We start from the raw sequence: 24,937 nt of genomic DNA on the forward strand, positions 1-24,937 counted from the left end.
TAGGTTTTTAGACTTCACATTAAAAATACTCTATTGCAATCACCCTGAACACTGCCAGCAACAAGAAGACAAACAAAGATAATTTTATTTCCCCCAAGGATACTATAAATTCCTTCATGGTGGAGAAAAGATCTCACACAAGTTTTATTGGACCCAATAAATCATATTGCATTAAATTGAATTGAAATTGATGATCTGTTTTGAGGTTCTAGGGGGAAGGTAGGTAGAAAGAGTCATACTTCAGAGGTCCCTGTTTCTTTGCCATTAGCACAGCTGTCCACAAACCCTGGAAGTTAAACAGTCAGAAGAAAACTGTCATTTACCTGATGAATGAGTAATCATTAGCAACATGGAACAGAGATGCAGGGTCACAGTATGTTTCATCATGGGGCACAGGCTCCACCACCCCGACTATCTCTCGCCTTTGGGGTAAAAAACAGATAGATTAGCCGTGGGTCACTCATCACGAGAAGGTACAGTTGGATGCAGTCAGTGTGATTTCAGCAGCCAGTAGTATTTATACTGGAATTGGTTGCCAGGTGAAACGGAAAGAGTCTAAAAAATTACAGAATAAAGCCCTTATGTGGTTATTTCTTCCTTTTTTTTTAATCCATCCATCCAGGGTATACCACTGGAAAAGATCTGCATCTTCAAAGCACCAATTTAGTAAAGTGCATTGCATGGCTGAAAATGTACAGCGAAAGTCTTAATAATCCCTCTTTGGCACCACATTTTATGTGTCCTTGGGAAACAGAATTTTGTAAAATTGACATCTTAGTTATTCTTCAAGGCTAGCTCGAACGCCCCCTCTTCTTCTAGCTCGAACGTCTGCTCCTGATCGCACCCACCTGCCAGCACAGTGAACCCCCTCCAGCTCCCTTAGCCTTCTCTAGCTGTGCTCCTTTGACATTTCGCTCTCTGTTTTATCATTATTCACATACAGCTCCTTCTTGCCCTAGAGACTTGAGCTCCTAGAGCGCGGGGCTATCTCAGTTATCTATTCTGGCTCCAGTGTCAAACACGGTGCCTAATGCTAAGGAAAAAGTGCGTGTATATTTGTTGAATTAGTGGAGTAATTAGTGCATAATGAAGGAGTTTAAGGTTCTGGTTCCATTTATCTTTCAAAATAAACCTTTAAGAGGGATCAAAAGCAATTCAATCAGGAAAAAGGTAGGGAAACCATGTGTTTGGCATTATTTAATCTTAATACATTTGTCCTTTCTGATTGTGGGATGATTACAGACACAATTTCGGTAACACCCAAATGCTAGAAACAGTTATTATCACTGCTGCCTCCTTTCCACCCAAGTAGGATTTATGTTCACAGAGAATCTTGGCAGAAGAGTGCCACTGACTGAAGCTTACGGGTATGGGACTGAGTGTTATATAGGTAGATCTTCACCACAAGAAGGAAAAATAAGGGGGCATCTGGATGGCTCAGTTGGTAGAGCATCTGACTCTTGATCTTGGGGTCATGAGTTTGAGCCCCACATTGGGAGTAGAGATTGCTTTAAAATATTGTTTTAAAGACAAATAAAACAAAGCAAAATAATGGACAGGAGTCTGACTAATAGAGACTGGGGAGAAGACTCTTTCCCTTCCTTCCTTCTTCCTTGCTTGCTTCCTTCCTTCCTTCCTTGACATCTGTCCTCTTTTGTAATTCTTTCATCCCAAACCCATTAGCTCATACCTGTGTGTCCCAGGCACTGTGCAAGAGACTTGGGCTACAGTGATGAAGAATGTAGTGCTAAAACTACTGAAAAGGGACCACTATCTGTTGCCCAAAAGTGCCAGGCTCTTGCTGGCCTGGAATTCTCTCTGTTCCTTCCACATACACTTGGTTAACTCTCGCCTCCTTTTCTTTTTTTTTTTTTATAAATTTTTTTCAACGTTTATTCATTTTTGGGACAGAGAGAGACAGAGCATGAACGGGGGAGGGGCAGAGAGAGAGGGAGACACAGAATCGGAAACAGGCTCCAGGCTCTGAGCCATTAGCCCAGAGCCCGACGCAGGGCTCGAACTCACGGACCGCGAGATCGTGACCTGGCTGAAGTCGGACGCTTAACCGACTGCGCCACCCAGGCGCCCTCGCCTCCTTTTCAAAGCTCAACTTGGATGCCTCTCCCCATCTGACCCACCAGATTGGCCTCTGGATCTTGCCTTGGATGCTCATGGATCCCCCTACACCCATGTTGCCATGGTTTCATTTCCCACATCCCTCTATAGAGTAAAAAAAAGTTCTTTGAAGTCAAGGAGAACATGTGAAATGATCAGCATTGGATCTCCAGTGCTTTGCCTAAAATAGCACAGTTTAATGGGTGACCCAGCCCTTAAGAAGATACAGCATGAGAAGTTGTGTCACCTGATCCTGCTTGGGGGAGGGCAGAGCCAAGGAAATGTTATCTGAGGAGAAAGCACCCAAATGGGGACTTAAAAAATAAAAAGGAGGGGCTCCTGGGTGGCTCAGTTGGTTGAACGTCCAACTTTGGCTCAGGTATTAATCTCACATTTTGTGAGTTTGAGCCCCTCATCGGGCTGGCTGCTGTCAGCACAGAGCCCACTTAGGATCCTCTGTCCCCCTGCCCCTCTCTCTGCCCCTCCCCACTCACTCGCGCTCTCTCTCTCAAAAATAATAAACATTTAAAAATAAAAAATAAAAAGGAGGCAGTGTGTGTGTGTGTGTGTGTGTGTGTGTGTGTGTATACAGACCAGTCAAATGCTTTTAGATAAGTGGCAAACTCATGAGAAACCATCTTACGATTCCATATTCATTGACTTACTTCATCTCCCACCACTTTTGCATCCACTGCTCCTTGGGAATTTCACCCTTAAAGACCATCCACCTCCACTTTTCTAACATATAAGTAAACGGTAGCGTTCCAACAATTGTAAGTGCTTGTTTGAGTAGGAAGTTTATTTCTGTTTCTGAAAGTAAAATGGAAAAGGATAAATATTAACATGAGGACGACAGTGGTGTTTTGTGTTAATTTCCCAGTCTCAAGATATTATTCCTCAAGATATACTTACAGTAAGGATGATGTGAGAAATATTGACAGTGGACATGATAATATGTATATATTCACTTTCTTTTTTTAATGTTTAGTTTTGACAGAGAGAGAGAGAGAGTGCAAGTGGGGGAGAGGCAGAGAGGGAGAGGGAGACACAGAATCCGAAGCAGGCTCCAGGCTCTGAGCTGTCAGCACAGAGCCCAATATAAGGCTCGAACCCATAAACTGTGACATCATGACCTGAGCCAAAGTCAGACGCTTAACTGACTGAGCCACCCAGGGGCCCCTACATTCATTTTCTCAGCTAAGGGACTTGGAAGAGGGTGAAGACTTGGACAGAACAGGTAAGAAGAATCCGCAAGCAACCTGTAATCCTCATTTTTTCATTAGTGTCAATTGCCTTCCTTAAATACCTCTTATCAGAGCTAAGTAGGGCTATTTCATCCACTGTCATCTAAGCTCCATGAAGGCAGTGACTGTTAATGTCTCATGCAAGACTGTATCCCTAGCCTAGTGTCTCCTACATGATACCCTCTCTGAGTCTTTGTTAAATAAACAAATATTAAACAGATGTGGCCAAAAGCCAGTAAACCAGGGGAGAAAAAAGCAAACAAAAAAGAACCTCCCTAGAAGAAACTATCCACTCGATAATCAGAAGTACAGTACACATTAAATGCACTGACATCTTCTTTACCTCAGTTAAAACTGCTTTAACAAATTATGTGATCTCATTTATCCTTTATTCAGTGATGTAAAAAAAGCAGTAGAGCTCATCCCTAGTGTACAAATGAAGCTCAGTGAAATGCAAGCAGGGGGATAGTATCTACTTGGCACATCACTGTATCTCTAGTGTTGAGAAAAATGCCTTGCACATGGTATACTCAGTAAATATTTTTGGAAGAAGAAAGGAGGTGAGAAAAAGGGAAGGACGGAGGGAGAAAAGTAATGAAGGAATTTATTTAACATCATTCACAGATCAGGGGCAGAGCCAAAGGAAGGAAGAGTTTTTCAAGCCAGTGGCTTAACTGTATCTAGTACAATTCTTAGTGATTCAGTCGTCTTCGCCTGCTGTCAGAGAATATTTTAAAAATGATAAAAACAAATAATTGTCTGTTAATTGACTTACTAATTCTATTTTAAAATTAGGCAACAGGTGTGGTTGCCGTGAACTTCCTCCCCTCATGGGAGGATGCTGCTACTTGTCTATTACCCACTGGGTCGGTGCTTACAGTAATTTTTTCAGACACGATGATGGCTTTACACTGACCGCCCAAGCCCTCATGAGATCACCAAAGTCTGGAGCCAGAAACCAAGGCACAGCGAATTGCCCCCACAAGGATGGAGCTCAGGACCTTGACCTCATTGACCAAACGTTCCAGCCAGTGGAGCTGATGTTGTGAACCAAATAGCTAACATGAGGGCAGAGAAATCTACAGAAGAGAATGTATTTGGCTCTAAGTATCCTCCTTTTATGAGGAAGGATCGAAAGCCCTGGCATCTTTACTGGAGAATCTGGATCTCACGAACATTCGTCATGTGCCATCAAGTCCCATCTATCCATAGAGAAACAGGCTGCCTTGGGCAAAGATGTCAAAGGATAGCGTGGATCTGAGAGGATGTTACAGGGACAGATTCATGCTCAGCTAGAGAAACAAAACTTTTCAGTCCCCCCAATCTCGATATGCCACCACCTGTTCTCTAAGAGCTCTCAAATTTCAGGTCACACTCTGTTTTGTAGAGTATTATGGGAAAAGCTTTAGATTAGGGCTCTGGTTCTGGTTCTGCTATATTGCTTTTTGACCTTGGGCTAGTTACTTTCCCTCTCTTGTCTTCAGTTTGCTGCCTCTGCAAAATGGTTTTCAGAATGTTCCAGCTCTCACATTTTGAGTATTTACCTAGAAGCAGAGGGATCTAGTCAGAACTCTGACACTAATAAGTTGTGTGACCTTGGCTAAGCCATTTCAGTTCTGTGGGCCTGTTTTAGCATCTTTTTTCCCCCTGTTAGATGCTTCTCAGAGTCCCAAGACCATTTATTCAGTTACCTACCTTATGCCATTCTCAAAGATCTAAAACCACAAGTTGGCTTATTGTGACATACACTTTAAAAAATGTTTTTACCAGTAGCAATTCCCAGTTACCCATATATGTCATATACTTCATGTGGCAAAAACTAAATATATGTCATATACGATAATAAATACCTTTGCCTACATCAGACAAAGGAATCCCCGAAACAAGCCATGAAAAGACTGTCCATACCACTGTCTTCAGAAAAACCAGGTGACAGAAGACCAATGGTTTTCAGATGGTTGGGTGTAGCCGCAGAAAGTGACATGATCTCCCCGACAGCTTCATGGAACCCCTCATTAGCTCCATTTCTTAGCAGGAAGGGTTGCACGGCATATGCCATGTCATACTGGATGTGTCCCATCTCGTGATGGGCCGTCAGGAAGTCATCCATCGTCACCTTTGTGCACATCTTGATCCTGCACAAAAATAGGCAAGATTAAAATGAATCTCAATGAATTTAATTTAATCAGCACAGTAGAGCAGTAGAGGATTTGGGTAGCATGGTTCATCCTTCCAAGGTTTGTTCACCAATGAGTCTTGAGGACCTACCTCTGGTGTCCTAGAAACTGAACAAGGTTTTTAATATAAAGTTATGAGCAGGGCTGAATCCTGTTGCTCACAGACTAATAGAAAGATAAGCGGAGACCTCTGGTACAAAAACTCTCAGGCAAATACTCTAAGCAAGGCATAGCCTTGGGCATAGCAATAAGTGAATGCAGGCATGGTCTCTTAGAAGCACCAAGAAGGTCATAACTGAGGATGCAGTGAGCAACCTGGACCTTGATTAACATGCAGAAGTTTGCCAGGTAGACAAACGGCAGGGAGGGACAAGAGGTTGATACTCCTGGAAGTGCTCAGTGAGAAAGCCTTGAGAAAAGAGCGTAGCATTCAGGGCACCGCAAGCAGTTTGGTAGAGCCAAGATAGAGAAAGAGTAGGAGAAGGGGCTGGAAACTGATAACTGGGAGTTATTAGCACATAAGACAGGGCATAATGGAATGGCCCATGAAGCAGGTATAGAACGGCAAAGAAAGAGGGCCAAAAACCAAGCCCTAGGAGGTCCCTGTGCGTACAGAGCAGAGAGAGGAAGCTGATTCAGAGAAGACAGAGCAGGGAGTCCCCTTCCGAATGACAGTGCAGAAGCCAACGTAGAACAGCATTTCAAACACAACCTGTAGACATTGCCTATGGCTGCAGCGGCCCAGTGAAATCAGGACTGCATCTGGCAATTAGGTAGTGGTCCTGCCCAACTCGGCAAGAGCAGTCTCATTCGGGGGGATGCAGGGGGCATGCTTCCGTAGGTTCCCAAATTAATTTTCTTACCACTCTGACCATGTCAGCCTCCTGATAAATACCCTTTAAGTCCCCCCCACTGGTCAAGAATAAACCCAAACTCCTTAATACAGCCCACTGTGACCTACTTTTCTAACCCGGTTTTTCCTCTATTCTCTTGTGAAACAACGGTGAGAATAGCTGCTATATACCTAACGTCTTCAGTACCTAAGAGCATGTGCTGGGAAACGCGAATATACTCGGGCATTTTTAAGCCTCACTCTAGTCCTGGAGTCAGTAAACCGGTTTGATAAATAAGGCTTTACTGGAACACAGCCACTGCCGTTTATGTGTTATCTATGGCTGCTTTGATGCCACAAGGGCAGAACCAAGTAGTCGCAACAGAGACCTGCAGAGCCTACACTATTTACCGTGTGACCCTTTATGGAAAAGCCTTGCCAAACCTGACTCTGGGGGATGCCGCTGGGGCCTCCCGGACCAGCTCGACCAGGCAGACCCACCCATCTCCCGTTTTGCCTGAGTCATATCTGCGAAAAGCCAGCAGCTGCTTCCTCCTGCGCTGCCTTTGGCTGAACGAGAGGTGCCTCAGCCAGGAGACGAGGTCTTCCCACGCTCCGGAGTCCTCAGCCAGTGACTGACTAATGTGGGGGTACAAAAGGCCAGTCCTCTTTTCTCAACGAGTGACCAACCGTGGTACAAATCAGGGTGCGGAGAGCCCCGTGGGATCAGGCTGAGGCCAAGTGTCTAGCAGAGACCACATCCTTACTTAACTCTTTCCCCCTCCCCCCTGCTTCCCTCACTCCCCTTTGCCTCATGGCTGTCCTTCGGTGAAGCGCCCGGACAAGAACCTTCATCTCAAGCTGGGAAACCCAGCCTAAGACACTCGCCAACCTGCTACCTGGGCGTTACCATTCCACTTTATAGATAAGGAGACTGAAACCCAAGAAGGTTGAATGCCTTGCCCAAGGCCGCCTCGTCACTAAGTGACACAGCTCGGATTCGAGTGCCCGTGCTCCAATGGCACATTCTGCCACATCACCCAGAGCCTTCTTCACATGGCCTTCTTCACTCTAGCCTAACTTGCCGCCTCCAGTACACAGTGGCAGGCCCTGCGTCTCTGCATTTTGATGCTGCTTTTCTCCCAGCCCAGTGTCCTCCCAGCTCTGTCTGTCCAAAGCCTTCTCATCTTCAAACCTAATCCACATGTCCCCCCACCCCCCAAGCCCTGTCTGAGCCTACCACACATTCCAGGCGTGGTCAGTGCTCATCCAATTCCCCAGAGAGTGTTCTCTGCGGTTCTCCTATAACACGTACCACTTTCTCTCTTTTATCCCGGCGTATTGATTCATCTGTCCTGTCTCGCTCACAAGAGGGAAACGTGGAGGGGAGGAATAATGCCTGATTCACACGTCCATCTTCCGTAAATCCTGGCACCGAATCTTTCTAACGGGGACACCACCATACTCACGACCATGCAACTCTAACGGGTGCATATTATTTCAAGTGAGGCAAACTGTCTAAAGCTCAAGTTAGGGCCTGCTGACAATCCCCTTTTCCTTGGAAAAGTCCAGATGTGTTCTCATGGACTTCTGAGCCCTCATTTAAGGAGGGTTCACACATCTCTTCTGTGCTCAGACAAGCAGAGAAGAAATCCAGAATTGTCGTCATCCCTGCCTCCACCGTCTCCCAGTTTAGTATCAGCTGTGTACAGATCGTCCTCACTACCTGAAGTCACCCTTCCCTAGGTCCCAAGCTGTGGGGTGGCAGACCACTTTCCGGCTGTCTCCTGGCTCGGTTAGCATGGAGTTTTCCCAGAATCCTTGAGTCATGTTGGGAAGGCCAACAGACACAAAGAATTTCTCAGCTTCCTTGAATATCCTCCTTGCATCCCAGCTCTGGAAAGGAAAAAACAAACAAACAAAAAAAAGAACAGCATTTAATTCTAGCATTAAAATAACAGCATTCTTTCTTTTGGCTATGTACAGAGGCATAACCTTTCTGGAAGGCAGCAACATGTATGGACATGTCAAGCTTTCAAAGTGTTTATACCCTGTCTTAGTAATCCTGTCTCTAGGAAACTAACCTAGGAAATTATCAGAAATTAGGTCAAAGAATGACATTTAAAATGGGTTTTTTGTTTATCGTTTTTTAAGGTTGAAATATGTATGACACATAACATTGTATAAATTTAAGGTATACAACATGGAAAATGATTTTTAATAAAGAAAAAGGTGGTGGCACAAAAACAGACACATAGACCAATGGAATAGAATAGAAACCCCAGAACTGGACCCACAAACGTATGGCCAACTCATCTTTGACAAAGCAGGAAAGAACATCCAATGGAAAAAAGACAGCCTCTTTAACAAATGGTGCTGGGAGAACTGGACAGCAACATGCAGAAGGTTGAAACTAGACCACTTTCTCACACCATTCACAAAAATAAACTCAAAATGGATAAAGGACCTAAATGTGAGACAGGAAACCATCAAAACCCTAGAGGAGAAAGCAGGAAAAGACCTCTCTGACCTCAGCCGTAGCAATCTCTTACTCGACACATCCCCAAAGGCAAGGGAATTAAAAGCAAAAGTAAATTACTGGGACCTTATGAAGATAAAAAGCTTCTGCACAGCAAAGGAAACAACCAACAAAACTAAAAGGCAACCAACGGAATGGGAAAAGATATTCGCAAATGACATATCGGACAAAGGGCTAGTATCCAAAATCTATAAAGAGCTCACCAAACTCCACACCCGAAAAACAAATAACCCAGTGAAGAAATGGGCAGAAAACATGAATAGACACTTCTCTAAAGAAGACATCCGGATGGCCAACAGGCACATGAAAAGATGTTCAGCGTCGCTCCTTATCAGGGAAATACAAATCAAAACCACACTCAGGTATCACCTCACGCCAGTCAGAGTGGCCAAAATGAACAAATCAGGAGACTATAGATGCTGGAGAGGATGTGGAGAAACGGGAACCCTCTTGCACTGTTGGTGGGAATGCAAATTGGTGCAGCCGCTCTGGAAAGCAGTGTGGAGGTTCCTCAGAAAATTAAAAATAGACCTACCCTATGACCCAGCAATAGCACTGCTAGGAATTTATCCAAGGGATACAGGAGTACTGATGCATAGGGCCACTTGTACCCCAATGTTCATAGCAGCACTCTCAACAATAGCCAAATTGTGGAAAGAGCCTAAATGTCCATCAACTGATGAATGGATAAAGAAATTGTGGTTTATATACACAATGGAATATTATGTGGCAATGAGAAAAAATGAAATATGGCCTTTTGTAGCAACGTGGATGGAACTGGAGAGTGTGATGCTAAGTGAAATAAGCCATACAGAGAAAGACAGATACCATATGGTTTCACTCTTATGTGGACCCTGAGAAATTAACAGGAACCCATGGGGGAGGGGAAGGAAAAAAAAAAACAGGTTAGAGTGGGAGAGAGCCAAAGCATAAGAGACTCTTAAAAACTGAGAACAAACTGAGGGTTGATGGGGGGTGGGAGGGAGGAGAGGGTGGGTGATGGGTATTGAGGAGGGCACCTTTTGGGATGAGCACTGGGTGTTGTATGGAAACCAATTTGTCAATAAATTTCATATTAAAAAAAAAAGACATGAGAAGATAATGTGTATAGCATAAGGTAGAGAACAGTTAGAGTGAGTTTGGAAACCACTGCCATCATGCCTGGCAATGCCTCCAGATCATCAAACCAGAAAGAATAGGGTTGAATAAAAATATAGTTTTCAGTAAGCATAATGGGAAATTAAAAAAAAAATTACCATGGACCTCTGATTGAAAATGATGGTCTTTACAAAAAAAAAAAATTGCAAATTTTCCAAAGCTGAATGGCATTCAAATTGAGAATAAAAAAGCCCAATAAATTCACTGAAGTGAATAAAATAAATCCAAACCAAGGCATATATTTGTAGAATTTCAGAATGCCAGTGATGAATAAAAGATTCTGTAAGCTTTGAGATAGCAAGATCAATATGGAATCAAAGGGTATCAGTATTCCTCTGTTAGAATTGTATGCTAAAGACAATGGAGCCATGACTTCAAATATTAGGAAGGAAAATTAATTTCAGCTTAGAGCTATGTATTCATCCAAACTCTCATTAAATGGGAAAACAGAAAATATCATGTAGACATGCAATCACTCTTTCTGTTGTTTTTATTTGTTTCGTATTGCTTTTGTTTTATGCTTCTATGCTTCTTTGTCAAGATGCTACTGAGGAGGAACCCCACCAAAATGAGTTAACAACTAAAAAAGAGTGTCCAACTTTCAGAATATAAGAGAGATGTAACAGATCTAAAGTAATCAGTAGAGGGGCGCCTAGGTGGCTCAGTCAGTTAAGCGTCCAACTTCAGCTCACGGTTTGTGAGTTCAAGCCCCGTGTTGCACTCTGTGCTGACAGCTCAGAGCCTGGAGCCTGCTTCAGATTCAATTTCTTCCTCTCTCTCTGCCCCTCCCCCACTCATGCTTTGTCTCTCTCTGTCTCTCAAAAGTGAATAACCTTAAAATAATAATAAAAAAAGTAATCATAAAAAAAAAAAAAAAAGAAAAAGGTGGAAACCACCACCAGAATGGTTGAATAAATAATGATGTCTTCGTGGGATGGAAAACCTAAATAAATTCAATTTATAAAGAATTTTTACCGATTTTTTTATAGGTTAATCTTAGGTGAAAAAGTAGAATATATAAACCACTGATCTAAAGTGATATTAATGTGAAAATACAAATATTAAATTTAAATACAAATATTATATATTATGCGTGATATTTTTTGTCTTTATTCTTTATATTCCAAGCATAAACAAACAACAATGACCTTCTCTTTGCTAAGAAATCTATTCAACTAAAGCCAACAATCATTGACTGAGCTCCTTCAAGGAGTGAGGGCCTGGTGTTGGGCTCAGTGGAGGACACAAACAGGTGCACATGGACTCATGGACTTTTGGAACCAAAAAGGCCTGCATGCGACCAAGTAGACAATAAGTAGCCGGGCCTTGCTGCACAGCTTGTATGGGAATTTGAACTTTCAGAATGTTCTGGAAATGGAGAGGGGCAACAGTAAGCGTCTGCCATCCAGTAAACTCTTCTGGGAACTGACCAGGACTTCTTTGGAGATAAGGCCCATATCAGGCAAACAAAGTTTGTGTAACTGGCGGATAATTCCTGAATCGCTTTTGGTGACACAGAAAACTTCCTCTGATCTCAAAGACCAGTCAAGTCTGGTTTTTCTCTTCTATCAGCCTTGGGGATTTGAAACAGGATGTGACACTACGGATGTTTTTCACTATTGACCTTTAAAGGCAATATTGGTATTATCAGGTACGGCATTCTTAAGCAGAATGGATGTACATATACCAAAACAGTGTAGACTAGTAAGCACAGTTAGCGTCTGTTAAATGAACAATGAAAGAATGGAAAATGGAACTGGAAATATTAGGAGTTCTGAGTTCAAGCCTTAGTTGCCACTGATTGTCTTTGTGACTTTGAGCCAGTCATCTCCCCAGGCCTCAGTTTCCTCACCTGCAACATGGATCTATCAAAATACCTGTCCTGATAGTCTCATAGGTTTGTCGTAAAGATGACCTTAGGAGAGACGGTGGGTGTACAAACCCCATAGATGGGCTAAAGAGCTACATAAAGATGAGCCTGTGCTGTTGTTCAACTGCAAAACGGACCTAGCACAGCTGCAGGAGATTGGAGGCCTTGCCGCTTCGCACTCTTACTTTGTTGTGGCTTTTTCCCAGGATCGTGTTGTGTATGTGAAAATGTTTGCCGCACGGTTGCTTACAGATTTGAAACTGTTTACAAAGGAAAATCCGGCAATGTGTAAATAGTAAAGGAAATTATGGTGCAACTCTCTGAAGAAATTTTAGACAGCCAATGGGAGTATGATCATAAATTCTTTCCTCAAAAGGTAGACTATTGGCCGAATAAAGAAAAATATCATTATAATATGACTTCACCAGTGGCAGGAAACACAGAGAACTTAAACAATTCTGCCAAGATGGTAACAAAAAAGTAATTTAAAAATTATTTTAAAGACTCTTGTAATATTTCTAACAATAATGATTTTTAAAAAAATTATTTTTCAACGTTTATTTATTTTTGGGACAGAGAGAGACAGAGCATGAACGGGGGAGGGGCAGAGAGAGAGGGAGACACAGAATTGGAAACAGGCTCCAGGCTCTGAGCCATCAACCCAGAGCCTGACGCGGGGCTCGAACTCACGGACCGCGAGATCGTGACCTGGCTGAAGTCGGACACTTAACCGACTGCGCCACCCAGGCGCCCCAATAATGATTTTTTAAATACGCAAAAATCTTCTCATGATACCATTTTTTCTATTCGTGGAGATTACGGACTGATTACTTAGCAGTGACTAACTCTAGAAAGAGTAATGCCAACCAGTTGATAATTCCACATCTTACTGCTTAATGGAAAACCCAGGTCGTCTCCATTTTTAACACCTCTCAGCAAGATCAATACCGTATTTATCATTCAAGGTATTTGACGTCACTGGCACTGTAAATTACTTTTCCATGAAGCTACATAAGAAATATATTTAAGTTAGCTTAAAATTTTTTTATTTACATGATTTCACATGCAAAAGACAAGAAGAGAAAAATGGCAGAAAAAGAAATGAAGTTGAGGATTTAGATTTGGTTTTTAAGGCCTCTTCTTCCTACCTGGTTCACCATTGCATCAGTAACATCTATGTTTGGTTTCTGTCCAAAGGGGACTGTCAAAGGGTACAGATTTGTCCAAAATCGACCCCACATATCGCCTATTTTTTTAAAAAAAAGTTTCGTTAATACATAGCAAAGACAGCAGAAGTATAGACCTGATTTTACACAGTGCATAACTTAGGATTGGCAAACAGGCCATATAGTATTCTAGATTTCATCTAGTTTCTCTTCATTTACCTCTTTTTCCGTACTCCTATTTAAAATTTTCAACACTCCCTTCTTTTTTCTATCTCCTCTAAAAGGATAAAATGACAGGAAATTATCCCTATTTCTCCCATTTCGAATTACAATTCAAGGGCACAATGTATTAAATGTATGGAACATCAAAGCTACTATAGATTAGAAAAAGATAATATCCACCATCTATGGGACAAAATATTGCAAATTAAACCACTAGTAGTTCCTCATATCGGACTCAAGAGAGATCATGTAGGATCATCATTCAGGCAACTCTACTAACTAGTAACAAAGTTCTACCTTTATCACTATACTACAGTAATACATTTAATTGGGTAATTTTTCAAACTCCACAAATAAATGTTAAATTGGATCCCAAGGCCAGAGACCCTAAAAGGCAAGATGGATCTAGAAAAAAATCAATCTAAGGGCACCTGGGTGGCTCAGTCAGTTGAGCATCTGACTTTGGCTCAGGTCGTAATCTTGCAGTTCATGGGTAGTAGTGCAAAGCCTGCTTCAGATCCTCTGTCCCTCGCTCTCTTTGCCTCTCTCTCTCTCTCTCTCCCTCAAAAGTAAATAAACATTAAAAAAAAAAAAAAAGAAAAAGTCAATCTAACAGCAAGACCAGAATGCTGGCAACAAAGTAATGGGGCAATATAACAACATGAAGAATATTTCAATGAACTCATGTTTTAAGCAATAAAATTCAGTAGAAATAAATGCAAGGTTCAATGCTTAAATCTTAAAGGAAAATGTATCCACTATAAAAATATGTAATATGTGACTTCAGGCTGAGACATAATCAACATGTAAAAGACCAAAAGAGACCCAACAAACAGTATAACATGGCTTCCAAAACACAAATGTGATCTCAAGATAAATAAACAGAATTATAGTGTCTAGAACAAAGGAAGTCATGATACCATATTTACTCAATACTGGCCAAACCTCATCTGGAGTAATTGTTCAGTTCTGAGCATGATATTTAAAGAGAGATATCAACAAAGGACAGCTTGTCCCAGGGAGAACAATTAGAAAATTGAGTTTTAAAGAATGGCTAAAAATCTCTATAGGATATTTAACTGGAAAGAAGCAGATGATGGTAACAATAATATCACTAAAATATATTGATTACATACTCTTGTGCCAGGTACTATGCTGTGCCTTTTATGATGGTTGTTTAAAATATCCAGAAGGCCATCTTTTAGAAGAAGAATGGACACATTCTGGATAACCTCATACCATGGAATTAGATGTAATGAATGGAAGGCATTAGAGGGGTGTTGATTCAGTCCCACATAAGGCAGAACTTGCTTATAATTGGTGCCACATAGCACTAGATTAGTCTACCTTGGAAAGAAGAGTCACATCACACTAGATAGGTTTAGGCAGAAACTGAATTACTGAAGGATGCCTGCCAAAGACATTGTAGAGAGCATTTATATATTGCCTTAGAATAAAAAGTCTCCACGGGTCCTTTGTCCATATTCTCTCCTGCTAAGAGAGAGCTTTAAAGGCTGTTGAGAAGAATTAGCTAGCAGAAACTTAGCTTGGTAGGAATGCTATGTATCTATGACATGAACTTTTCAAGCACAAATATTTTATTTGGCCTTGGCTTCTAGGGAGTGGTAGAGGGGAAGGAAGGATGGCTACTCTATGGAAGGGAATTAGGAGGTTCAATAAAAGGCCCCAGGTCTTTCATGGTCTATGAAACCTCTGTGGCAGGATAGAAAGTTCTTGGAAGATTGAGTCTCTTCCTAAGTTAGGCATCTTTCTTCATGGCAAAGACTTCATTCATAACCCATATGATTCCAAACCACGTACTTTGCAGCAAAAGTAATTGGTGCAGTTTAGAATAAACTTACGAAGCTTTCACTCAAGCTATACCTTAATTTCCAAAAGCCTTTCTTTCACCCCTGGCCAACCACAGCCTACCAAGCTTCTTTCCTCCGACAACATAATACTAAAATCTCAAATTCCACCTCAAGAGCTTAGCCAATCAACTTAAATTGAAAAACTTATTTTCCCCATTTCCACTCTCATTTGAACTTGGAATTCTCTCTCTAGTTATGTTAAATAATCCCTTTATCCTTTGAATCGTGGCCAACATAATATTCGTTCATGTGTAAAATAAAGTGATGCAATAAAGAACAATTTATGTTATATAATTATGTTGAATAAAGTGCTGTCAAAATGTGATTTCTACAATGTTACTAACTTCATTCGCAACATTTCCCAAAAGTTTTATGTTGGGCCTCATTCCAAACAACAACTTTAGTGGTGGAAATAACAAAAAACAAAGTACACAAAGAGTTCCTGGAGTTTCTTACCAAGCAAATGGGCAGGGAGGCATCCAGTTGGGCTGATACGGGAAGGGTAGGTATCCATCAACTTTGCCCTCACGTAAGCATGAAGATGTTGGTACAGTGGCTTAATCTGAAAAGCCCAGGAAGAAAGTTTAAGACCAAGAGTAGCCTTTTCCAATTTCCAATCCCTACCACTAAAAATAGGAATCTCTTCAGACATATCTTCCCAGATATGGATGATGACTAACTTCACTGCATAAAGCAACAAACACATCTGGAGGAATACAGGTCCCAAAATGAAAGCAGATGCAAAGAAATATTCATTTTTAATATGTTATCTACTTCCTTTGTTTTTAAGTTGAAGTATCGTTTACATCCCACAAAGTTCACCTACTTTTAAATGTACAGTTTCATGAGTTTTAGTACATTTATGCTATTGGACAACATCACTGTTACCCAGTTTTAGAATATTTCCATTACCCCAACACGTTTTCTTGTGCCTGTGTGCAGTCAATTCCACTCCCGTCCCCAGCCCCAGGTAATCACTGAACTGATTTCTGTCTCTATAGTTTTGTCTGTTCTGGAAATTTCATATAGATGAAGTCATGTGATATGTAACCTTTTGCATCTGGCTTCTTTCACTCAGCATGATTTTTAGGTTCATCCATGTTACTACGGCATGTATCAGTAGTTCATTCTTTTTATTACTGAGTAGCATGTCACTGTATGATTACGTCAGAGTTTGCTTCATTTAGTAGCTCTTGGATACAATTTGGCAGCTGAAGGACAACTAGGTTGTCTCCAGTTTGGGGCTACTGTGAATGATGCTTCTATGAACGTTCATGTATGAGTCTTCGTATGGATCTATATTTTCATTTCTCACATATAGATACCTAAGAGTGGAACACCTTAGTCGGATGATAAGTGCGTGTTCAACTTCTTAAGAACTGCCAAACCACTTTCTGCAGCCGCTGCAGCATTCTGCATTTCTATCAGCAGTGTCTCCACACCCACACCAGCGCCTGCTATGCCTGTCTTTTTTAACCGTAGCCATTCTGGTGGGTGTGTGGTGGTTTTTAAACATGGTTTTAATTTGCATTTCCCTAATAACTTTTCACTTGCTTATCTGTCATTTATATAATCTCCTTGAGGATGTACTTGCTCAAATCTTTTGCCCATTTCTTTTCTGAGGAGTTGTTGCCCCAACTTCCACTTTTGATTGCTTTGCCTAACGATGGCTCTGACACAGTAGGTTTGCATAAGAAGTTTGAAGGCACAGGGGTGAGGGGGAGGGGTGGGGGGCAAAAGGAAGGAAGAGGGAGACATTGAGAAGTGTCCATGAGATACTCTGCCTTCCATAAAAAGGCTCCCTCAGTCAAAGGTAAGGAAACAATACTATCAATTGTCCTGAGGAAGGAAGCAAAGCCTACAGCTGCTAACTAAGTAAGACAGGGTGGGTCCCAGGTAGTTCACAAAGACCATTCCATCCGATAATCTCTCCTTCTTATAACCTTGCTATTGGTAATTGCTGGGCCACTCAGTGGCTGAAAAGGAGAGGAAAGCAGAGTAACTCTGCTCATCTATGGGGCCTGTCCTATGATTCTTTCAAATCTTTTCAAGCTCTAATATTCCATAACTCTGAGGCCTGGGAATGGCTAACTACTGCATTAGGAACAAGCCAGAATGCCTTTGGTCATTGTCCCTTCTTCCCGCACACTGCCCTACATCTGTCTCTGTGTATGCTTCCTTGGTTACCTGTGTGAAGGTATGTTCCACGTCTTTAATCAACTGGCTGCGGCTATAGTTATAGCCATCTGTCCACTCCTCTTCATAATCTCCTCTCCAATAATCTCCATAGTCCTCATAATCTGTTTTTTAAAAGGAGAAGGAAGAGAACATAAGGGAAAGAAGGAGATAAAGCACGGTATACGTAGATCAGCCTTGGTGGGAGGTTAAAAAATCCGAAGTTCTGTCACATTTTTATTGTCCTTCTAAATGTCAACTCAAAGGGATGAAATGAATACTAACACTAGCTGGTGTCTGTCAAGCGCTTGCTCTCTGCTCTCTCTTTGCTCTCTCTTCAATGCATCACCTCCTCTAAGAAGCACAGAAACTCTGCAAGATTGACATTATTAAAATCCCCACCATGCAGATTAGCACCCTGTTCCTGGATGGTGGAATCGTTTGTCCAGCGTCACACGACTGGGAAGAGGCAAAAGCACCCTCCGAGTCTTCTAACCCTTGGTCTCTACTGTCTCCATACTTCAGTTTCTATCTTTGGCTTTAAAACATGTGACTGGATTTGAGTTTTTAAATTCTCTTCTTGTTCAGGGCCTTCTATTTTCAAATGTAAACCAACTCATCTTAGACATCGCCACAGCGGGCCTGTGTTTGTTTGCAGATTATCTGTATACACAGAACATCTCTGCGTGCGTCATGTAGTATCTCGTCATCTGGAAACACAGGCTTGCATTAGGATATTAGGCAATACAGTTTGCAGATGTATTTCAAAAATTCTTATTTTCACATGCACATTGGCAATGGATGATCAGGAAGAGGAGAGAGAGAAATATTTGGATGGAAAGATATGGTGATGAGCTGCTGTCCCAGCTTGCCTGTGGCTTAAGAATACAAGTTTAAGTGGCAGTGAAAGGCACTGAGAAACAACAGATGAAAAAAAATTCTTCCTTACTCAACCCCAGGAGGCAGTGAATCACCAAAGCATAAAGTTACTCGTAATGCCATAGCTTCAGCTCATTATTCAGGCAGGAGAATAAGTTAGGAGATATGGAAATTTAAGCCCCATGTTAAGATTTTTATGACCACATGATTTGAGTTATAATTACAACTGCAGAACATAATGGGTTTCCAGCCTAAATTGATCTGATTTTTTTTTTCTTTCTGGGACACCACCCTGAGTTAAACACACAAATGACCTTTAAAAATCAACTGTAGCCAGATAGGAGTTTAGGTGAGAGACAGTGTCTCTGTCTCCCATCCTGTCAGAGCAATAGAATCCCTACTCAATCCCCAGGCTACTTCAGGAAGGCCTGGGTTCCTGATACCTTCCCAGACGACTGATTTGTTTGACGTCCTGTCGTTCAGCCTCATTGCTGAGCTCCTTAAACTGTAGAATGTCAGCGCATCTTTCCTTATCCCCTAGTAGTTTCTTCTTTGAGACACATCACCTGAATTTGTTCAGGAGATGATCACTAATTTATGGATACCACTTCTGTCAAAGGGCAGGCTTGGTAATTCATGAGAAATAGCCCACAGCCCCCACAGAGAGCATCAGGATCTCTACAGACCAGCGAACTTACTGTTTGCTCTTGCCATCTCATTTTTCAGGGCCACGTACTCTTCATATAATGGCCTCAGCTGCTTGCCGACCTCAGCCCTCCAGCCTTCCCAAGCCCAGAGCCTCTCGTTGTAGTCTTTGCTGTTTTCCATGATGTCATCCAAGCCTGTCATTGCAAAGCACCCAATAGGGAAAAAAACATGCATTTGTAAAATTTTTATTTGTAAACAATTGTATGAACTTTAAAGAATTAAAAGTAAGGCTGGCAGGCATCGAGGCCATAAAGTTATTAAGTGAAATCTCATGATTTCTCGATTTCTTCATCCTTGTTATAGTTCCAAAATATTTCTGCAGAAAAATAAACCGTTGAAATCATTTAACTACTTAGTTAAATTACTTAGAATGTGACAGAGTTTACAATGAAGTTTTGTGATAAGTTAACAGTTCACCTATGTACTGAAACACCTATTTGGAATCTTATCATCTTTGGATTATCCACTTGAAAGGCACAGTTTCATCATCCAGTGTCAATCTCAGTTTTAAAACTTAGAGTAAAAACTTAAATTTCATAATGACTGCTCAAAATTAATAGCCTACCTGGTTCAAGTAATAAGCACTCCTGTGGATTGTTTGGGTTACAAGCTTTTCCAGTACTGTAGATCGTGCTCATTGCATTTAAGATTGTGTTCAACTGCAAATTAAGCATAATAAACAATGTTCAATGTGGGAGATGGGCTATATAGAACGCTAAGGTAAGGATGTCCTTTTAACCATGTGATTTTTTCTGCCCCAAAATACAGCAATTCCCATCTTTGCCAAGCACCCTCCTTTATGTAGGGTAGGAATATCTCCGTTAAGTTTCCCCCACTATCAACTGGCACAGAGCCTTAGAAACACATAATAAATATATGTGGAATGACTGAAATAAATGGATCCACCAAAATCCCAAGGATGTTTCCCAGGTACACAGAGAAGTGCATTTGCTGTTCATTCAGCATTCACTGAGAACACATTCATTGAACATCTACTTTGTCCGACACTCTGATAACTCTGACATGAACAAGCCGTGGATCCTCAAGGACCCCCACGGCCATGGGACAAGGAGGCAGCCATGAAATCAATAATTACATAATCGAGGGACAAGTGGTAGAACTGTCATGAAAAAGTGATGTGGCAGTCTGGCAGGAGGTGGATAAATGAAGAACTCGGAGATTCAGGAACGGCTTCAAAGAGGAAGGGACATCAGTGCCATGACTTGGAAGAGAAGTAGGAATTGGTCAAGTAGAAAAAGGGAATAGAAGGCAGAGCCTAAAAGATGGATGGAGGTTGGGGATGAGCAGCAATTTTCCAGAAGTGATGACACGTTGAAGGAAACTGGAGTAGTGACACTGGAGAGGTAAGCAGGGGCTTTGTCATGAGGGGTCGGCCATCTATGCCACACCAAAGAGTTTTAACTTTATCTTGTAGGTAAAGGAGAGTAAAGGTAATAGAGTTAAGCAGTGCTACTCAAAGTATGGTCCATGGACCAGTACAAAACAGCAAATTCTTTGTTTCTATTCTGTGACAAGTACAGGAATCAAGAGAATAATTTTTTTTAAAAAAAGAGAATGAATGTTTATAAACTTTAAAAACCCATTTGATATTTCCATGACATCTCAGCATGTCAATGGATTTAGCCAAGTATTGATCTGTAATAGATTGGTAATAAAAGAAGAAAGGGAAGAAGAAAGGGAGAAAAGGAGGGAGAGAGGGAGGAAGAAAAGCAGGAAGGAAAGGAAAGGAAAGGAAAGGAAAGGAAAGGAAAGGAAAGGAAAGGAAAGATAGGAGAGGAAAGAAGGAACTGGTTCTCCCCTACATTTGATTTAAGAAGCACCACATGAAAGCCTCTGTTTCTCTTCTCCTATTTCCCCCTTCCATTATTCTTTCACTCTGACACAAAAGTCATTATCCTAAAACATGAAATAGATCCCATGATTAAAACTTCAATAAGATCCCATAGTCCAAAGGCATCAATCCAAATTCCCTACCATGGCACAAAACTCCTCATGGTCTCTTTGTGTACCTGCTTTTTCAATCTCCCCTCCTCCCTCTCCATTGTATTCATGCATTCTTGAGTCTCCTCTCTTCCCAAACAGTTCAATCTTTTACATGCATTTCTGTGTTTTTCAGTTTGGGCTGCACATTAGAACTACTCGGAATCTTATAAAAATACAGTGTCCACGTTCCACCCAGGATAGATCAGGCTGTCTAGACTCTCAAAGACCAATGGGCCAAGTTTCACATGGTGTCTTTGAGAAAAAGATGGGAAGCACGGAATGGATAAGATAAAGTGGATTAATAGCTAGTTGGCTAATTGGATCCAAAGAATGTGGAATAATAAATATCAACTTGTAGGAAGATATGTGCCACATGGTTTTATCTTTGTCCTTATCGTGAATTTTTTCTTTTTATAGATGTAGATTACAACACAGAATTCCAGAGGACAAGCAACTGAGAAAGAAGACTTTGATGTTAAATAGCCAAATATTTTAGATAAAAATATTTCAGTAGGTTAGATCAGGGGTCTGTAAACTATGATCTGCAGACCAAATGCTGTCTGCTGCCTGTTTTTGTAAAGTTTTAGCAGAACACAGCCACACTCATTTGCTTCTGTATTAGCTATGGCTGATTTTCTGACACAACAGCAGAGTTGACTCATTGTGACAGAGACTAGATGGCCCACAAAACCTAAAATATTTACTATCTTTCCTTTTACAGAATAAAGTGTGCTGACTCCTAGGCTAGAGAGATGGGATGAGAGATTTTATTTTAATAGGGTGAATACAGGCTTTCTTGAATTTGAGCAAACTACCTACTTAAGAATAGAATTTTGAAAGCTATCATTTTAGAGCAACATTGGTGGAAGAGACTTGGAAACTTCCTGGACAGTGATGTTGATATGAGCCAACATGGGATTTGGTTGTCAAAAAACAAACAAACCAAACAAACAAAAACCTAATACAGTCCCAGACTGTCTTCATAGATGTAGGGCGAAGGGTGTAGACTGTCCTATTCCTGATCACCTTCATGCATCAGAACCAACGCAGAGTGCCATGTCTAGTTCAAGGTTACCGACAAAATGAAGACAGCAATTAGGACTGGTTAGGAAACTTGAAACTATCGTAGAGAGGAAAACTGACGGAGTGAAAGATGATATCCTAGGTTCAAAAAACAAAAAGGACTTGGGGCACCTGGGTAGCTCCGTCAGCTAAGTGTCCAACTCTTGGTTTCAGCTCAGGTCATCATCTAGCAGTTAGTAAGTTCTGGCCCCATGTCAGGCTCCCCCCTGACAACGTAGAGCCTGCTTGGGATTCTCTCTCTCCTCTCTCTTTTTGCCCCTCCTATGTTCGTGCTCTCTCTCACTCTTTCTCAAAATAAATAAATACACTTTAAAAATAGGGGTCAACCAGTTAAAAAAAATAGCTGCCTTCATTTATTTAAAAACCTTTGTAGGAAAGAGCAATTTGGATCCAGAAGGCAGAACAAAATGGTGGTAAAGCACTTAATGCTCAATGGAGGGAGTATCTCTATCAATTAGAGGGGCCCACAGATGGAATGGATGTCTTGGAAAGAGATGGCTCACCCACCCCTAAAGCAGTTTGAGCTGAGGTTCTTAGCCACTCGTTAAAGACGTAGAGAAGAGTCAAGAATGAAAAGGGGGAAAGAATTGGACCACATACAGGACTTCTCAAGCTTGGCACCATTAATGTTGTGGACCAAATAATTCTTTGTCATTGGGGCCTGTCTCGTGCATTGTGGAATGTTTAGTGGCATCCCTGCCCCTTCCCCACTTATGACAACCAAAAATGTTTCCAGACATCATCAAATGTCACTGGGGGGCACCCCTAGTTGAGAATGAATGACATAGACTAAGTATATTCTTCAGGCCACCTGGTCCTCAGGAAGGTGACTTTGGTATAGGGTGCCCATATACAACACAGGGCCCAGACACACCAGTTTGACTTTGTGTCCTAACATAATTATTACCAGTGTCTTCTTTCACTTGCAAAAGGATTCCAGTTTATATGACAAATTATGTGGTCACCCTACCTAGGCACAGAGCTCTTTCTAATGTCAGCATTACTATCTCTGCAGATAAAGAAAGCAGCCATGGGGATATTAATGTTTAATGTTTCCCCAATATTTCAACTCTTGAGGTCAGCGCTAGAATGTTCACATACTCGTTGGCTCTTGTCTGCTGAGAGCACTGATGACCCACTCTGCTGAAGGGCCTGCAATTGACGTTTGACGGTGGTATTGTGAATTTCTGCTAGCGGGTAAGTTTTGGCAAGCTTGGACTGTTCTTCATAAAAGGCAGACCATTTGGCCCCGGCCTCATTCTGAAATGACAAGAAAATAAAGTTGAAGTCAGAATGGCACCGCTTGAATAGATAAAACAGGAGATACCGTCCAAAAAAACATCTGGTGGAACATCTAATATTTCCTGAGTAGTTTTAGTTCTCTACTTTGCTGAAGGTCAAAGCTTAGGTTATGAGTTACCAGGCCATTCTTGGTCACTCTCTCTTTCTGGCCCAGTGCCTAGTTTTCCCCAGGGTCCTGTCCCCAGAACTGGAAGTGCATTCTCACAGATAATTCACATCGTGGGGCCCTGGAATTTATGGCCTTAGCACTGTGACGTGGGTGAGCTGATCAAGGATTCGAGGATGAATGCTCTAAAGGGAGAGTCCAGTAAAGCTCAGAACAAACTTAATGGGAATACAGCCCCTCATGACACTGGGAACCGCAAGAAATGAGAATCAGTTTGCAGTAAGCCCCACAGTGCCATGACTTACCAGAGATTCTGATCTTAAATTATGTTCCCCCAAGAAGGTAGCCCAGAATATGGCCCTTTGGTAGCCGTGGCGATTTTCTAACAGTCAAAGAAACCAATGAGCAGGTGATGATGCCAGGACTCACTTGGCCCCCATCTTGAACATCAGTATAGGCAAGTGGACTTCTCCAGACTCTTCTAGCACAGTCTTTTCTCAATGCACAAATTCATTTCTATCTATCACAGACTGAAATAAGCAATTACTTTGTACATTGTACTTCTCTAGACTGTATAAAAGAGGTAGCCTATGAGACAAGTAAGAACTCCATTCTTGGAGTCAGACACCTGTGACTAGCTGTGCAACTTTAGGCAAATTACTTACCTTCTCTGAGCCAGTCACCTTATCTGTAAAACGTGAATAATAATAGGACTTACCTCAAAGGGTTGTTGTAACGATGAGAAGAATTGACAACAAAAAGTTTATCACAGTATCTGGCACATCCTAAACATTCAAAAAAGTTAGCTATTTTGTAATTTATAGAAAAAAAATTCTTTGCCCTTAAGTTGCTTACAGTGTTATCAGACAGATAAGGTATGCAGCGTGAATGTTTCATTAATGAAATATAAGAGCATATGATAAAGTATAAGCTTTGAGTGGGCCAAGCAGTTTCTGCTATAGGAAAAGAAAGACTCATGCAGGCAACTAGATTTGGCCAAGCTCTCATGGAGAAGACCTTAAAGTAGGTAGGAGTTGGATGGATGTAGAGTACTTTGCAGAATAATTCACCTCATTTGATCTTCTTAATCTCATGAGATAGAAAATCATTGTGTCTCCGTTATTCATATGTGCATAAAGGGGCTGAGAGATAGCCCCTTATAGTGGATATAGCAATCAACTGACAGCATCTGGGTCCTGGATCCTGTGGTAGAGAAACGCTAAGATGGCTCCCATGATCCCTCTGTCTGGGTGGTACACACTTGAGTGATCGCCTCCACCTTGAGTGTGAGCAGAACCCATGATTCACATCTAACCAGCAGCATATACCAAAGGTGACAGGATGTACATATTTATGTTATATAAGATTATAATTTTTATCTTGCTAAAACTCTGTCTCCCTTGCTGACTCTGATGCAGCGAGATGCCATGTTGTGAGCCACCCTGTGGAAAGGGCCACACGTCGAGGAATGGAGGATGGCCTCTGG

At 41.6% G+C, this 24,937-nt stretch overlaps 1 protein-coding gene across 5 annotated transcripts in view; it reads right to left on the minus strand.

The window, feature by feature from the left end:
- Nucleotides 1–24,937, minus strand: part of ACE2 (angiotensin converting enzyme 2) — a 43,255-nt gene that overhangs the window by 12,624 nt on the left and 5,694 nt on the right. For all 5 annotated transcript variants that reach the window (XM_045050306.1, XM_045050305.1, XM_045050304.1 and 2 more), the window contains 10 exon segments: nt 23,145–23,303; nt 19,522–19,615; nt 18,947–19,090; nt 17,382–17,494; nt 15,651–15,756; nt 13,084–13,181; nt 8,095–8,264; nt 5,268–5,494; nt 2,781–2,925; nt 324–422 (listed from right to left, as the gene is read on the minus strand). In XM_045050306.1, the coding sequence (XP_044906241.1) occupies nt 324–422; nt 2,781–2,925; nt 5,268–5,494; nt 8,095–8,264; nt 13,084–13,181; nt 15,651–15,756; nt 17,382–17,494; nt 18,947–19,090; nt 19,522–19,594 (1,175 nt within the window). In that variant the 5' untranslated portion in view covers nt 19,595–19,615; nt 23,145–23,303.

This window comes from Felis catus, chromosome X (assembly GCF_018350175.1).
Source record: "Felis catus isolate Fca126 chromosome X, F.catus_Fca126_mat1.0, whole genome shotgun sequence".
NCBI lineage: Eukaryota > Metazoa > Chordata > Mammalia > Carnivora > Felidae > Felis > Felis catus.